This window comes from Nesoenas mayeri (assembly GCF_963082525.1).
Source record: "Nesoenas mayeri genome assembly, chromosome: 2".
In the NCBI taxonomy this organism is placed as follows: domain Eukaryota; kingdom Metazoa; phylum Chordata; class Aves; order Columbiformes; family Columbidae; genus Nesoenas; species Nesoenas mayeri.
The window spans coordinates 79,656,410-79,674,402 of NC_137543.1; the positions used below are offsets into that span (position 1 = coordinate 79,656,410).

Below are 17,993 nucleotides of genomic sequence, written 5' to 3' on the forward strand. Positions count from 1 at the left end.
CTCAACGGCAAGTCATCAGACTTCACAATTATTAATTTCTATGTATTTCAACTAATATTTATTTGAAATTACAATGATCACCTACCTGTGTTGGCTACTACAAAGATAAAGGGAAACCTCAGCAAGCTTACCTACTTCTAGACAGCACTGGCATAATAATGTTCTGGAAGTAAGCTACCTTCTTAACCAACACAGTGTTTTTCCCTAATAACCAACTTCAAAGAAAACAACAATTCCCCAAAAACACAAAACGTGACAATCTCACTGTAAGAAACAGCATTTCTAAAAGTATTTTGATATGTTACTGTATATTTGAATATAATTCAAATCAGAAAAAATACACTTTCTACAAAGTTATTAAAAATTATAACAGATGAACAAGTAGTAATAAACATAGAAAATACGCTAAGATAAAAATAATTCAGGTCTATGTTAATAAGAGGGAAAAGAGACAATTTAAGTTCCAGAGCAACTATAAAAAATATGATACAAAATAACCAATATATTAAAAATGATGTGCTTACTTTCCAGTGATGGTCCTCCAAAGCTGCGCACCTGAAATTGTAGGAATGTAAGATGAAAAACAATACACTAAAACAAAACCAATATTATTTTCTTCTTTATTCATAAGGACTGTTCAAATTAGGGACACAAAGAATTAGGAAGTCTCTGTAAGGGTTAAAACAGGAAGGGTATATTAACTTAGAATAACAGTTCTTTAATTGTTTTCTGTAAACGTAACACACCAGTTAAAAATATAAATGCAAAAAAATTGGTATTAGATATTGCTACATTTTCACATGTAAGGAGAAGACGACCAACAGAACTTCTGCTTTACATCCCCAAACTGACAACCACTTTCTATATTCCTTATGAATCTGTAATAGTCTTGCCATCTAGTGGCTGGCTGGAAGTGCAAAGTGGTGACACAGAAGTGCTACACTGGAAAGAATTTTTTATGCTTTTCAGAGTAGCACTTAATTGATTTCAAGTCACTATTACAAGTTTTCTACAGTATTACTTCAAGAACCTGATTGTTCTTGAACTCTGTGTACGATGCCATCAAACGCAATAGTAACATTTTTTAAAAAGTTAACTATACTAAAATAATCATCCTGTAAGCTGGGAAGCACAGGTCTTCCTAGCCTTCTCTCTATGGTGAAACAGGAGTGAAACAAATGAAAATGGGATGGTATTGCTACTCTCTTAGCTTGGTCAATATCTGTACTCTTGGATTTGGTCGATACAAAGATAGTAGTAATTACAGCTAAGAGAAAACTTAGGTAAAACACTACCTTCCAACTAGTGAGGTATAAACTTTAGTGGTGATTTATACAGCAAAGAGCCTAAACCCCTAATTCCATTAAGCTTTTCAGGTTGGCTTTTGAGCTTGCAACGCTCAAGCAGGAAACAGAACGGTAACAAAAACTCTGGAGAAGGCAATGACAATAAATCATCCTTCAAAAAAAGTTGCAGATAACTGCCCTAACTTAGTAGGGAACAAAAGGCTGTGGCAGTCAGAAATGATCATCAAAGAATATTATGCTTTTCCAACACCTATTTCCTGCTTTTGCACTACACACAGGTGATTTTTCAAACACTTTGCATGGAGATTCAGCAAACAAATGGCAAAATAGAGACACTTTAAAAAAAACAATCTTTGACTGATGATGAGCATTTTTCCAAAGAATTTTCAAGATGGTAAAGAAGCAATTAAAACAAACAAAACCCACCACACAACCAAAACCAAACAAATAAACCATAAAAAGGAAAACAAAACACACAAACAGCCCAGCCAATAAACTCAAAATCCTTTTCAAACTTAGTTGTATTCACATAAGACTTTATAGACACTGGAAACTAAACACTATTACATAAAGTAGAAAAAAAATACTGCTCACTTCTTATTTCAGTTGTGCTAAGATAGGTACTTTCTCAGTCTGCTTACAAAGTTGATCAATTTATATTGGGTCACCCAAACTTTCCAACAATTATGTGATTAATATCAGAAGCAGGAATGTTTATGAAAACTTTGTATTTAGAAATAATGTATTTCTAGATCTAGCAGTTAAGGAACAAGAATGACTGTTTACTGACACCAGTTATACTCATGTTAAAATAAATTTCCTAATGGCTTTTCTACAAAATACAGAAAAACTTCAGTGAAAATATTAATAGATCATCATAGACATAATATTTCTCTCTGAAATTAGCCAATACTTTTACTATAACCATAATGTCAAAGTGGATTCAGTAACAACATGCTCTGAATTGCAGGTGTTTCAGTGAGGAACTCTATCAGTATACTGCCTTACCTTTTATCCTCGAGAATACCAAATCCTTTAATATCTGAAGGATGAGTATTCCAAGTATTATGAGAGAAGTCAGATGATACACTCTCCAAGGGGTCAGTGCAACAAACCTAGAATGTCAAGAAGTCATAAATGTTGGATAGTTTTAAACTTATTGGAAGTATACATAAACTGATAGCTACTATTAGTATTGAAAATAAAAGAACAAAAATAGACTGATATTACAATAATTGAATTTACTTTCTTCCCACAACCTTTTCACAGGAAGCAAACACTGAGAGTTCCAAGCATGACAGTCTCATTTGAAGATGCAATTGTTAAACACACATTGAGTTTGTAGTAGATTTTTGTCCATACTTTTCTATACTTCCTCTGTGCTTAGATAAAACAAAATATTTTAATTATTGCATAAGACACATTAATTTTAAAATTAATTATGGCTTTATTAACATAAATTGTCTTGGCACAACAATTTTCTTTTTTGTTCATATACCAAAAAGGTTGGAAATTTTCTTGTGTTTCCTTTAGGACCTACGTTCACACAAGACTTTTATACAGATTACTCTCTCAAATGCAAAAATGAGGTAAGACTCACGGTATAATACTAAAACTTGTCTTCATAATGAGCTTTTGTGAATTTTGTTTTTCATTACATTAAAATTTTAGAACATACCTAGTCAAGTCAAACAGACCTAGACTCAGAATGTATGTTTTATAATCTCATGCACTGCTGACTTGGCTATTCAGGTTGTGTTTGGAGATCAGCTCTTCTATTTGGTTTATTGACAAATATCTTAACTCATAAAAAAGGATCCAAAGCAAGTACAAATTAAAATTCAACTAAACAAACAAAAAAAAAAGCTGAAGTAGTTTAATAGCTTGTTTCAAGCACATTAAGCCAGAGATCTGATTATAGCTAATGAGCACATTAGTATCTTTTCCAAGGTAAAATAAAAACCAACTAACTTAAAAAAAAGTTGATGGTAGCCAAAGCCACTAAGATGCCACAGTTCAAGGGACTGGATCAAATGAGAATACCAACAGAAACAAAATCATACAAAGCTGGGAGGTTTCCAAGAAACTTCAGATTTGAAAACAGGGAGATTGGCCACCCAACTATAGTTGCTGCTGCAGAATTTTTCTGCAGGAAAGAGGGAGGAGTGAAAGGGAGAAGCAGGCATGGCCTATGGAGGAAGCCAAGAGATACCCATAAAGCACACTTGGATTTTTAAAAATAAAATTGACTTCCAGGTGCTTCTAACAATTTCAGGATACAGTGCAGTTTTTTGAAAACTGCTCCAGTATTCCTTGCAAAAAACAGGATTGCATCAAATAAAATGTATGTGCCACTTATTTTCACATTTAACACAACCTCATAATGCCCAATCACCCTGAGCAGACCAGGATACAATTTCCAATACAAACAGATAAGCTCACTATGTGAGTTTTTCTGAATATGAAGGGTCTCTACATCTGTGCAGAGATTGAATTATAAGACTACTCTATCAAAAATGAAACAACACCAAAAAAACACCAAAAACCAAGTATGAAATCAGTACTTCCGAATTATTTCAGCCAGCTCAAGAAAAGCAATAGAGAAGTTTAGAGAAAAATTACTACGAGTTAAGCTCTTTCAAAGCTGCCCAAGCATAGCTCATTAAATCAAAACTCCTAACAGCTTACATCATGTCGTCCCACTGTTTTTTCTTGGTGATAATCTTTACCATTAAACAACTTTGATTCTGTTTAAGGATCAAGTTTAACTGCACTGAAGACTTTGTTTAACCTACTTTAACTTATTGATAATGGAGGAGAGGAGGTGTGACACTGTAGAGAAAAATCAAATAAAGAATTTTTCATACAACTTCTAGGCATCAGAAATTCATAACAAATGCATACCATTGAGTTATATGAGCTTAATGACATGCCTGTTCTATAGGTTCTTCATGGTGGCTTGTGCATTAATATTTTACAGAATCAAACAGTATGCCCCAACTTAGCAATTGCCATTGGCCTGTCCTCCATGGTTTAAGAAATACATCAATACTGAAATTTATGTATGTGTGCATGTGAGTGCATGTGCACACACACAGACACATTTTATCAGTTGTTAAAGGTAAGATCAGATGTTTACTAAGAAGGTTTAGCCTGTCTTTCCAAGAAACATGTTTGACCTAGTTTATGCTCACAGCTAACCCATACTCCTAGTTTCACAGCTGTCATCTGCTGTTAAAAGCAACCGCACTAATGCGGCCGAGGATTAGCAAACAAGGATTAACAAGGTAGCATCCTCTCTGAAAGATGTTTCCCAGTTTTGTCTACCTTCTCAATACTGAAGTCTTTCTGCTCCATAGCTTTTGGGGAAAAAAACCTGCAATCTAGTTGGAGCAGCTAATGCTGTAGTCAAACAAGGGCTCTCCACTTACTTGGAAAGTTTTGAATTGTTGTGACTGGACTTCCCATGCCTTAACATTATTGGCTGTCACACTCCTTCCTCCCCTACTCCAGTACCGTTTATTTACACTGTGCTGTTTGCAAGAAAGACCATCCCTTATAAATTCACTCTCAGCCATCATCTCGGCTCTCGGGTGCTCCAGCTATATGGATTAGCAAAACTGTTTGCAAGCCATGTCAGACAGATCTACACCCTTGAAGCCCTTACTGATTAAAAGCTGACAAGGTCCCCTTGCAGTTGTTTGTTTTTCATGTCTACCATAAACTTATAAAAAAAAAAAGCTGGGATCTGAAAACTACTTACTATGCTAACAGTGTAAGGATCCAAAATTCTTACAGGAATTATCAACATGATGCATAGCAACCAGGCTAACAAAAAGCTTCAGTGGTACTTTTGTTTATTATTAAGAGGTAAGGCTTTCCCACCCTCCTTATTCTTTGTGAGGAAGAGATTTTACTGAAGTATTTCCAGCACATACACATATCTGACAAAACTGAAAGGCTCCAGAACGACATGATCATATACTGCACAAAAATAATTCTGTTTAGTAGAAGAATTAATAGGTATACTTATTCAAGAATTTTTATGCTTTTTAAGCAATAAACTGAATTTTAAAGTGTTTAATTTCTTCTACAAGTAAAATGGAAGTAACAAACATCACTAGAGACGTAACAAGATTTGTCCTCCCACGAAATTCCGCAGTATTTTGAGATAGGTTTGTGGTTTTCAGAAAGCAAAGGTTAAAACTATGTATAGAATTATGTATTTTATGTAATGACTTCAGCAGTTAAGAGGCCAGTTTGCATTACAAGGTGGCAAGAATCTGTACTGCAGACAGCACGGGACTAAACAAAAATGGTCATGAGGTGCCACAGGGCTCAGTCCCCAGCACTGGCTGAAATAGGAATCCCCAGCACATGAGAGGCCTCCACTGGGACACAGCTCCAGAGGCAGGACACAGCCACCTGGTTTCTGGGCATGCAAGAAATGCCTCGAGCCTATTCCCTGGTTTGCTGGTACCAGTGGCCTCACCTGTGAAAGATGTGTGCTGGTTGACCTATGCAGCAGCCATGTGGAAGAGTTACTGGAGGCAGTAAGCAGGAGGCAGACCGCTATGGAGTATGATCTCCAAAATGTGACTGGGTAGGCGGCTAAGGAGCTGTCTGCACCTGCTCTGAGGAGGAGTTCAGATGAGCTGAGCTCCCAGTGTCCTTCAAACCTATATTCATTGGTGTAGGAAGAATGTAGATTTGATGGAGCCAAGCCTGCTATTGACCTCCACTATGAGAGACTGAGAAACCGTTATTGTAAAAAGAAACAGGAGAGACAACTATTGACTGTTAGGATAATTAAGCAGTGGTTGCCCATAGAGGTTGTGGAATTTTCATCCTTGAAATCTGTTAAGACAAAACCCTGAGGAACCTATTCTGAATTAGGTACTGATCATTTTTGAGCTGAAGGTTGTACTAGAGACCTTCCAAGACCCATACTGATCTCAGCTATATTTTCACTCTATGAAAGTGACTGGCAAATCCTTTTCTGTAAGATGCTGAACTTTAAGGCATAACCATTTCTATTTCTTGGTCTGGTTGCACTGCAGCTAGACCAAAATCATTCTAAAGAGCAAAGTTAAGAGTCAAAACTTGAATACTTCCACAACTAAAAGTCAAAATCCTTCAACTGTGTAGTGGTAAAATATTTCTATTGCAATTTTAAAATAGTACCCATATACAATACTACATACGAGTGTGAGATTCACTGAAAAAAAAAAAAAAAGAGCAATTCACTGAAAAAAAATACACCATTCTGAAATTCCACTGAGAGTTACCTTACCTGCTCTTCAGCATTTCAGTTACCTTTGTTTTTTCCTACCTACATACAGTTACAGAGTACAAAAAAAATTGCCCTAATCCCATAATGCAACTTCTCTTAGCAAGTCATTCTTCTTTATTTTTAGTGTCACATCAATAAGCACGTGCTGCCATTAATCTCTATTGCCTATTCAGAGGCTGCTAAATTTAAATGTAACCTTTTCAGTATTTTGGCAACTTCCACATTTTGCTAAAATGTTACATTTAAGTTCAAGAATGATGCTCTGACTAAAAATAAAAATAATTAAAAAATAATACCATTTTGACAAGGTTCCCATAGCCATGAAGGTCAGGTGGAAAGAAGAGACAACAAATGCAACTGAAATCCCAGTGGCAAAAGCAAGACTGTATGTAGTAAAAGAGCAACACATTAAAAACAAAGATTAGGCCTAATCTGGTTACGGAACCCCTTTACTTGCTCCTGGATGTGGTATTACCTAACACTGCATCACTTAAAGACAGAAAACTACCCAAAGGTACCTTGTCCTTCTTGTCTTTTCTCCAACGCTTTATAATATGGGATGGCCATATGTCAATACTGATATGTTAAATAACACAACAAATCATCCCTTGGAACTGTTATATCAAGAAGTAGCCACCCCCCAGTGCAGAGTTCCTGGGACAATTAGCTGCACAAACCTGACCATACAGAGTTATCCAAGTGGCGCAAGTCAGCTAGGAAATTTCAAGAGGCAAACATCGTCACACAACACTGTAGTCTGTAAACAAAATGAACTCAACATGGCAACAGCTATTTTTAATTGTACTAGTGAGATACAGGGAAGGCACAGACCCCCTAAATTACTTCACAAGTCAAATATATCGATTTGAGGATATAAGCCTCGTTTCAGCTGTGAAGGTATATTTTTTACAACATATTCTAGAATTATTAATGACTTGCACTTTGTGAACACAAACCATAAGAAAAGATTTCTTCAGAAATTAAACAATATAGATTATCGGTCAGAGCTAGTTATTTCTGGAAAGCCTCAGTAGGTGCACTTTTACTACTCATGCCTCCTTAGATGAATTCCAGAAATAACCACATAAATACATCAAGTTTGTGTATAACATAGACATGAACATGAAGCTTTGCTTCACCATCAGCTATTACAACACATTTACTGGCTGCATGAGCGATTTGCAGACTTGAGTTCAGTGTTCAAACAGTACCTATTTACATCTTAAAACCAGAACTAAAACTTTTCAGAGTATTTTTGTGGTGTTTTAAATATCATAGGCTGGTATTGAGTTGTTTCCTCATTAAACACTAAGGTAAAAATCTACTAAACACCTTCCAGCCATAGTTTTCCATCTAACCAGCCTTGTTCCATAAGGCGCAGCTACAATGCACCACCCAGCAAAAATGAGAACTGCCCACAGCTTCACATGAGGTACCTGTGTGCAACCATGGGCTATGAGACAAACCAGCTATAGAATGGCTCTAACCTGTACAGATCATGTATTCCTAGGGCATTTTGAGAACACTCAACTGCCAGCAAGGGAAATTCTGCTTTTTTTATCTGCTAATTTTACAGGTATGTCTACATCTGCTCTTACAGGGAGTTCCCAAACACTGTTTCAGATGTCTGCAGTGATGGCATGTAGATAATGAAAAAATGTGGTCATATCTGTTTCCTGGTGGTAACCGTTTCCCGATCGGAGCTGAATGTAGACCATTCTTCCATGCTTACTCCTGGAGTGGTCAGTTCCAGTCTGGTTGCAACAAATTCTGATGCTTGTCTCAAGCAAGAAACCTGGAGAAGGGGAGGAGGGTTTGCTTTCTTCTAAATACAGCATGAAATAGAATTCCTGAAGAACCCTACCGAAATACACTACAAAGGCAACATCAGGAAGCTCATGCTCTTACTCATCACCAGCTCAATAATTTTATTTGCCTTCTTGTGAATCAAGAAGCAATAATAAATATTAAATTCAACTATATTTTATTTAAAGGTAATTTAACACTTTGACTCACATAATTGAAAAAACATCCCAAAGCAGGTTTGCAAAACCTGTTTTTTACATCTATTAAACACGTGAATTTATAATTTCTATGTGCATTGCTCTTAGATATAAATGATTTTCATATTAAGCCTCTGTAAATATCAAAATGCAGTATCTATAAATATTAAAATCCAAATGCTCAGGTATTCAATACCTTTGAAATCAAAAACTCAATAATCCAGTATTTGGCCTGCTGTTCCTTTAGTACCTCTTGGTCTGAGCCAAAGTATTTAGATACTTGTTCAAGAATTACAGTGCAAAAATCCTTTCCACATGCCTGCACAAAACCTGCAAATACTCACTGAAGGCAGAACAAGTTATGCACGGTTTTATGGTAGAAACTGTTTATAGACTAGAATTTGGTAGAATCTTATTATATTTATATGGTATTTAGCTGTCTATCCACATGTCTGAAAGATGATACACAAACACTGTGATATAGCAGATCCCCAATTGCAGAGAGGGAAACACATTGCATGTAAGAAAATAAATACATCTGCTGTCAAAAATTTTAGAATTAACAAAGACTATCATATTTGTTCAGCCAGAAAGCACAGATCAATTCAAACCTGGACAGCTGTTTTTTTTAGAAAACTTTCTAGAAATTATTAGGAATAACAAATAAACCTTTTGTCATAAGAAACAGACTTCCACAAACTTGAACTACTATTACTTTGACAGCCACCTGTGGAAGCTATAATCCTCTCAGAGGTCTGTGCACGGTTGCAGGACAAGAGGCAAAGACTGCAGGGCAATTCTAACTAAAGTTAGTAACACATACGATAGGAATTCAAATTGCACATACTCTCTATCCCAGCTAAAAGAAATGACATCTTAAACTTATTTATAAGTCTAAATAAAAATTAAAATAGTACAATTCTCTAAGCAAAAAACATTACAAAAATCTCTAAAATGCTTTGCATTTAATCACTGAAGAGAAATTTGCTTATAAGGTGGTAAACTTGGAAGTACATTAGTGGTCAGGGAAATATGATCAAGTCAATAATAAAGTGTCACATTGCAAAATTATGTCCCACTGTTTGCAAGGAAACCTCTTGGAGAACGCTGTGATGATCAAATAATTTTTCAACATTTGTGGCTTATGGGCCAGATTTACTGTAACACTGCATTCAAAGAGGAATATCAAATAAAAAATTGAGAAGGAGGAAGTTTAAATGACTTAGCTAAAAGACATACCTTCTGAGTTTACTATAACATCAAATGCTACTGTTACATCAGTGACAACAGGGGATGGTATTTCCATTTTTTTTTAATTAAATACATCAAATAACCTGGCTTCCTTTATTTTTGCACAAGTATGCCCAGATGACCTTAATTAACCTGTACTCTGGCAAAGTACAGAAGAAATCTTAATCCCATTTTCTCATACAGTAGCAGCAGTTTGATGTTAAACAATCCACCTCTACCATGTTGCCCTAAATCTCCTTTTCTTTAATGCTCTCATTAGTCCTGTGGCATCTACCACTGAGCACAGCATATCCCCCTAGAACTTCCACTGTTTCCCTAATTCTACTTACTGTTTGAAAGGTCTCATTATTTTGAGTTAATAAGAGATAAATGATAGTTTCTTAATGTAAGACAACTGATTAGACACAATTTCTAAGTTTTAGCAAGACAGAATAAGCCCAAGCCATGTTGCAATTCATCTGTTCTCCTTCGTTTTGGATTTCCACCTTCCACAAAGTCCTCATCCTGGATTTGGTCCTAAATTGTTCAGTAATGCTCACTTTCCCTCAGTTCCTCAATTATCCCATTTGATTTCTTTCCTGATTGATCCTGTTTTCATCTTACTGGTTGAAAAATGTTGTAAACTGTCCAGATTTTTATGTAACAGTGTCTGGCTCTTAAACAATGTCAACTTTCATTCCCATAAACCAATTTCTCAGCCCAAACTATGCAAACTGTCACTAAAAAGCTGTTGAGGTAATGGCTTTAATTTTTTTTTTTTTTGCTCATTTAACTTTGTTCCACTTTTCTACCTCCAAAGACCTCAAAAGTTTTAATAATTTGTATTGGAAGAGTGAACATAAACATAAAACCACCTGAGTGAAAACAACTAGACCCTAAAATCATATCACAACTTGTGTTGCCATCAAAATTTTAGCTTTACCTGAGAAAGCGTATTCTGGAATATCACCTTCTTAGGGAGGAAAAAACCCCAAAAACCCACAAACATTTTTTTAAGCTTGCAGAACAAACAGTAAATTACTGTACTGTAGTTGGGTATAAGAAAATAATCACAATACCAATAAATTACAAAAACTTGGTAAAGGGCAGCAAATTGAGAAAGTTAAGACCATTGGACAAGAAGAAATAAACTAGAACTCCTGTAAGAAAACCCATTCATGTGGATGTACAGTGAATTTCAAAACTGCATTATAATTGCAAATGAAATATGTCAACACATAACTTACTCTACCACTCTTATTTAAGGGATAAGAGAGAGAAAATCTTATTAGAGTTTGAGGCAACCTATATTAAATTATCCACTTTTGTGTTATCCTGAAACTTTAGATTTTGGGAAGGTAACCCCAAAATGACTAAAAAGCTAGCTCTAGGATCTACTGTAACAAAGAGAGCTAAAGACTGAAATTTCCCAAATTCAAAACCCCATTTAGCATCTAGTTGCTATAAGAAGAAAAACATTTTGTCATGTACTCTCCCGAGTTGGAAGATATTACGAATTTAAGATAGTGATGTGAAGGCCAACATACTACAAAGCGGCCTTAAAATGTCAATACTCCTTAATCCAACCCACTTAATTTTCATGCATTTTTCTTTCTCACTGAATTTAGTTTGTTAATCTCCCTCCTGTCCAGCACCACTGATGAATCTCCTACATATATTCTAAATGAAAGCAAGTATTTTGGACCAAGTAGTTTTTTTGTTAGGATTTAAATTTGGGCAGAATTCCTTCTGTGTTAATTTTGCTTCATATGTTTGCAGATTGGAGTGTAGTTTTTGGCAAGCTTAAGTCTGAGAGGTGAAAAAAAAAGGATTCTGAATTACTGTGTAATCTGAATTAAAGCTACGGGAGGCAAAATACATGTTGTAATTTGCAAATTCAATAACTTGACTCATCAAAAATCTAGAGCTGTTTAAGTAAAATTATAAGCTGTGTTTAGATAGCCAGTACAATCTATACAGAGTCCCTGTGAATTTCTTAGTAATGACATCTGTTGGCATGTTGGTAAGGAGGAGTGGCTTGTATGGATAAAAGCCACATGATTGCTACAAGGATCAAGTGAGTCATCCTTAAAGAAGGGACCACACAAACTGCTGAGGGAAAACAACCACCAACCTCAAAACCCCCAGGCAGTACTGCTACAGTGACTGAAAAACACGGATGATCACCACACCAGCCTTCTAGGAGTAATATCACTAGCATAAGAAGACCACAATACAGACAACATCAAGAAGAAAGTAACATTTTGTGAGTGTCTTGGTTTAATCCCAGCTGGCAACTAAGTACCAAGGAATTCATTCACTGTTTCCCCTGGGCAGACAGGTGTTCAGCCATCTCCAGGAAAGCTGGGCTCCATCATGGTTAATGGCTACTGGGAAGACAAATGCTGTGACTCCAAAAATCACACCCCTTCCTTCTTCTTCCCCCAGCTCTATTTATTGAGCATGAAACCATATGGCACAGAATATCCTTTTGGTCAGTTGGGGTCAGCTGTCCCAACCATGTCCCCTCCCAGTTTCTTGTGCACCTGCAGCCGCCTTGCTGAAAATTCCTTGACTTGGTAGAAACATTGCTTAGCAACAACCAAAACATCAGTGTAATATAAATACTCTTCTCATACTAAATCCAGGAAGAAAATCAACTCCATCCCAGCCAAAACCAGGACAGTAAGCATTGGACCTCCTAAAATTCAGGATGCCAAGTTCACCAAGATGTCCTGTTTGACTGAGCAGTTCCCTGAGGACTGCATTTCCAGTGGTACCATGGTCAATGTTGACTACAGGCAGAAATGTAGAGTTCCCCTTTCTCAAACACTTGAAATGGAACATAATGACACAGCCATACCAAACACGTATAGAGTTATGAACAGCTATACAAACGTGCGTGCTGCATCTCCAATAGGTCAGCTTCTTTTCTGTAACAAAGAATAAAATCCAGATGCTGGCATCTGAACTTGTATATGTGTACACACTGTGCTCTGTGTATACTGTGTACAGACTGTGTTTACACACTGCTCTGAATGTGCAGAAACTCTGCTCTATAAGCAAGCTATTCATCAAGACGTAGCAGTGGCAGCATTTACAATTTGTGTGCAAACACTTCAAATAAATGCTTAGCCCAGTACTATTTTCTTATGGTGAAAGAATAAATTAGTGAAAAGCACTCTGAGATCTCTCCATGGTAAGCATTATCATTGCTAAGCAGAGATTTCAAGTAAGAAACATTTCAATAACAAATCTTAAAGTAAATTGGACATTTAAAACAAAGCACACCAAACCTCTGAATGTGGTTTTGTTATTAACATTTAAATACCAATTAGGTTTTATATCTGGAATAACCTGCAATGCACATGGCCAGTTCAGATGTAAGAAATATTGTTTCCTCCCTTGATGAATTAATTCTCCCATACAATAAAATACTCATTAGGTCTCAAACCAAACAACAATAAAAAAATCCAAGTACAGATGATGATGAAAGACACTATTTTTAATAGTAAATTTGACCACCATACCTGTCTAAATCAAGGAATGATACTTGTTCTTTACACAGTTGTTCAGTTCATTTGTTCATTCAATACAATAACATCCTACAATGTCATTAATAACAGACTGCAGCAAACGTGTATATTTGCAATGAGAATAGCAGAGTAATGCAATAAATTCTTTCCACAAGAGAAAGAAACAGAAAAAAACGTTTATTACATTTGAGTCTTTCTACTGCTTCTCTTCCCAAGAAACCCCATGGAAATCAGTGATTGGGCAACTAGTGCAGCTAAGGATGAACTTGCAGAAACACAAGATGTATCTGCAAACTACCAAAGACCTTTAACAGTACAGAATTACTAAAAATAAAGTTGTCCCTCTGACCACATAGAAATATTTAAAATGACAGATTGGGAAAATAAAAACGAGAAGCTGCCACTATCCCTCCTACCCCATAGACATATACAAAGTAATAATTAGGCTAGAATACTAGCTTAAAATCTAAGATTGACTATCAATATTTGTCTAAGATTTAACCTAAGACTGAAGGTTATCAGTCAGCAGCCTAACACTTTGAATACCTGGACTAAACTGGCATCAGCATAGAATTTCTCTGCTCTTGGGCAAATCACTTATTTTCAGTACTATGTGTGTAAAATAGGGAAAAAAAAAAAATCTTCTCATGTGGTATTTTGACTTCAGTTTATAAACTACGTACAACAGAAAAGTAGAATTCATATCACATTTCAGATGATTAAGTGCTAAATAATATGTATTTGAAACTTATTCATTGTAAAGATTTTTCAATTAGGGTCATTTGGGACAGTGGGCTTAAACCTACTCATACTGAAGAAATAATGGGAGTGATAAGTGGCAAATGTTTTTTTCAATAACCAGATTTCTTTCTACTCCAACTGCCAGCCTTGTTTCATTCATTTTAAAAAAAGTTTTATGAAATGTTGGTTCACTTAATATACCAGTATATCTAAAATTTAAATTGTATTACAAATAATATTTGATATATTTATTCAAAATATTGAAGTAAAGCATATCACGTTAGCTTTTTCAGGGTCTGAAGTTAGCGCAGCGTTCATGTTACAAATCCAAGGAAACTGAAAAATGGTACAGTACTGCCTAGTCTAAGAAGGTCCTGAAGTCACAATCAAGAAGTAGTTGATTTAAGCATTGTTGAAGAATCCATGATGATTTGTTAGAAATATTTAAAAAATGAAGGAAAACAGATGAAATTAAATTTATTGTACCTACAAGAAAATGATTTCAGTAGTAAGCATCAAAAATGCATTTATATAGTGTCATGGTTAAAAGATCTTTAATGGGAAAGAGGTTATAATCAAATATAAACAAACAAATAAAGTATTTTGTGACATCAGATAAATAGTTGACACTCAGCAGCTCCTATTGCAACAGTTTACACACAAAGTGTTTTGAATGGCATACAAGAACTAAACTAACTGTGATGGAAAAACACTATCCCACCAAAATTCAAGGGATAGGAGGAAAGAACTACAACTGCTTTCCCAACATTTAGAAATAAAATTAAACTTCACCTTCCCTTCCTCTCACTTTCATCAATGCTATTGCTGATATAGTAAAAGAGGTCTCCCGTTCAGCCATACAGACTTCTCAGCTTTGAGAAATACTGCGATTAGAGGCCTGACACACTGGGAGTGCAAGTACCTCTGCAGGGTGACGGGGATATCTCCAGGTACACAACAAAAGTTGAGGAACATGAAACAGTAACTGGGAAATGCTCCTTCAGCCAAGGCTCTCTGTTAGGAGACACTTCAGAGGCAGCAGAGGAGAACTTTTATTCCCAGTCCTGAATCAGTAGTGCCTGGCTGAGTCATCACAAACCAGGCTGACCAGTTGGATCTCAAACAAGAAAAGGAGAAGCAGCAAACACACTGTGCTGCAAACATAATGCCAACACCAAATCAAGGAAGTGAGAAGCTGGATTTAAACAACTGTTTCACTTTTGAAGTGTCAGGTAACAAGATCTTTCCTGAAGATCTTCAGTCTCAAACCACAGAAGTTTACTGGCCATCCTACCTGTCTCTACATATTTCCTAGTTTGTCTCCACCTCTGAAATTTCCCCAGCACTATGTTAGCGAGCTTCCTGCTGAGGTACAATACCACCAAAATGAAAGCAATCCTTGCCCTGACTTTTGCCATACTGACTCATCTTGATAGTAAGAAAGTGAACTACAAATTTTGATAAAATAACAACGTACGCATCACATAACAAGTTGCTAGTAAGGCTATCAAAGGAGATTTCCTCTAGGCATTACATAAGCAAGGTATATAGTGTATACGTTATTATGATCCAACTTGGGCAAAAGATCAACAAACAGGCTGCTCAGCAGCTACTATTCCTTGAGAGAAAAAACGTATTCTGTCAGATGCTATCCTTAAAAATTTTATCCGAGCCATGTCACAAAGAAACATAAAGCATTATCACTCTTCTAAATCACTGAAAGAACAGAAGATCTCTGAGGTAAGCAGAGAATGAGAGCAAAACCATATAACTTCCTCAATGAAAGGATTGACCATGGATATTTAAGAGCAAGACAGATAGTAAAAGTCAACCTAAATTAGACATCACACACACTTCTCCTGGGATTAAAGATGAAATGATTTTGAAAATACTTGTACAGTGACATTTTCTTGTGCAAAGCAAAGCTTCAGAAAGTTATCTTTCTATGAATTAGATCTCATGTTTAACCATCACACTGTTAGGGTTATAGAGAACTAAGTGGAGTTTGCAACTAATCCATCTCTTCGCTTGTTTGCTTTTCATTTGCTTAAGAGGAAAGGAGGCAATTCTAGCCACAGGAGAGGAAACACAACTTGGTTTTAGAGTCTTAACAGTATTATTAGACAGAACCCTAACACATAAATTGCTTTACATGGGCAAGTAGGCATACAGCAACATTTTAGGAGATCGGAAAATGAAAAACATTGGCATTGGCAGAACATAAGATCAAGGGAAAGTCCTGAAGAAGTTTTGCATAGAAAGACAAGTTTTTCCTACAGAAACAAACAGAAGGGTTGTTATAACAATGAACACGTCCCTTTGTTCATGTCTAGGTTTTACTCGACAAAACGGTATCTGACTAAAACAATCTTAATCAAAAAAGGCGAACTGCTGCACTGCAGTTACATTCCAGCTGTCCCCACTCCACAAAGCCTCCACTAAATAGGCCACCAATTTGGAAAAGCACGCACACCCAAGATGAACTCTGAAGTAATGGACCAGCATCAACAGCGCAGCTCTAACTCCCGGCTTGAGGCCTCGTTTCAGGAGGGTTCAAAACTCTGCACCGAAACGCAGGCCCAGCACCCTTCTCTGCTGCAAGAAATAGAGCTGCTCAGCAGGGCGTGCCGCAGCCGCCCGGGTCAGCCCTGGTCCGAGGCTCCTCGCTGGTGTATGATATAGGGGGCGAAGGGAGGGGAGAAAGCGGACACAGAGGGCGAAAGGACCCGGCGAAGCAGATGCACACAGCGCCAGGGCCATACCCTGCCCGGGAGCGGCTGCCGGGGCAGGATGAGGGATGGCGCAGGTGAAGAGCAAAGCAACACCTTCCCTGGGGACAACCAGAGGGCCGGGTCAGCGCCCCTCAAAAGGGGGCGGGGGGACGGGTTGGGGAAGCGGGGCGCAATCCAAACGCTCCTCTCGGCAGACGAGCGGAGCGAGGGGTGGGGTATGAGGCGCCCGTGGCCGGGGCTTTCCTCTTCGGGGGGGCAGTCCCGACCCCGGCCCCCACCCGGCCAGGCTCGCTCACCAGAAAAGCAGGTTGGCGCAGACGAAGCCGCCCAGGCTGTGGAGGGGCCGCTCCCAGCTCAGCGCCGCCGCGATGCAGCAGCCCACCGCCAGCCCCGTCTCCCCCAGCAGCGCCGCGGCCGCCCCGCCTGACACCTCCGCTGGCTCCGCATCCCCTGCCGCGCCCCGCTCCTCGAGGGTCTCCGGCCGCTCCCGCCCGCCGCCGGGCTCGCCGCCTGCCGCCGGCTCGCGGGGCTGCGCGGGCGCCGTGCTCGCCATGGCTCGGTGGCGGCCGCCGGGCTGCCGCTGGGGCAGGCGGGGCTGGCCCGGGCCGGGCTGGCGGGAGGCGGGGCAGGGGCGCGGCCCAGCCGGGCGGCACCGGGGGGCGGGGTCCGGAGCGCAGCCGTTACCCCCTGCACTCCACCCACCCACCGGCGCCTGTGACGTCACCGCGAGCCGCGCACCAGACGCGGGCGGCGGGGAACCGCCCTGCAGGCAGGTGTCACGAGGGGCTGCGCCTGCGCGCGGCAGGTGCCGAGGGGCGGGGCCGAGGGGGCAGGGCGAGCGGCGGCGTTTGGCAGTTGGTGCTGTTGACAGTTGGTGCTGCTGACAGTCGGTGGTGTGGCGGCCCCGCGCCTGGCCGTTGGTGTCCGGCTGTGCGGTCCTGCCGGCTGCCGCCGTCCCTCCGCAGCTACGGCCTCCCGCGCTGTCCCGTCTGTTCAGGCCCGGAAATGGTGGGACGTGGGGTTACGGTGGGAGTAGATGCTCCAAGCTGCCCCTGTCTTCTGTGGAGGGGTCATAGGTGTTCACCCAGGTTGCAGAAGCAAGCAGGTAGGGGTGGTGAGGATTTTGGTTCCCAGCTGGGGAAAGCTGGAGA

The 17,993-nt window shown here is 38.9% G+C and overlaps 1 protein-coding gene across 1 annotated transcript in view; it reads right to left on the reverse strand.

The window, feature by feature from the left end:
- RETREG1 (reticulophagy regulator 1) overlaps positions 1-17,395 on the reverse strand; it is a gene marked incomplete at its 5' end in the record, with an annotated part of 66,468 nt that extends 49,073 nt beyond the window's left edge. The window contains 3 exons of the mRNA XM_080339356.1: positions 525-555; positions 2,316-2,422; positions 17,139-17,395. Of these exons, the coding sequence (XP_080195482.1) occupies positions 525-555; positions 2,316-2,422; positions 17,139-17,395 (395 nt within the window). The remainder of the gene's footprint in view (positions 1-524; positions 556-2,315; positions 2,423-17,138) is intronic.
- Between the last annotated feature and the right edge of the window lie 598 nt (positions 17,396-17,993).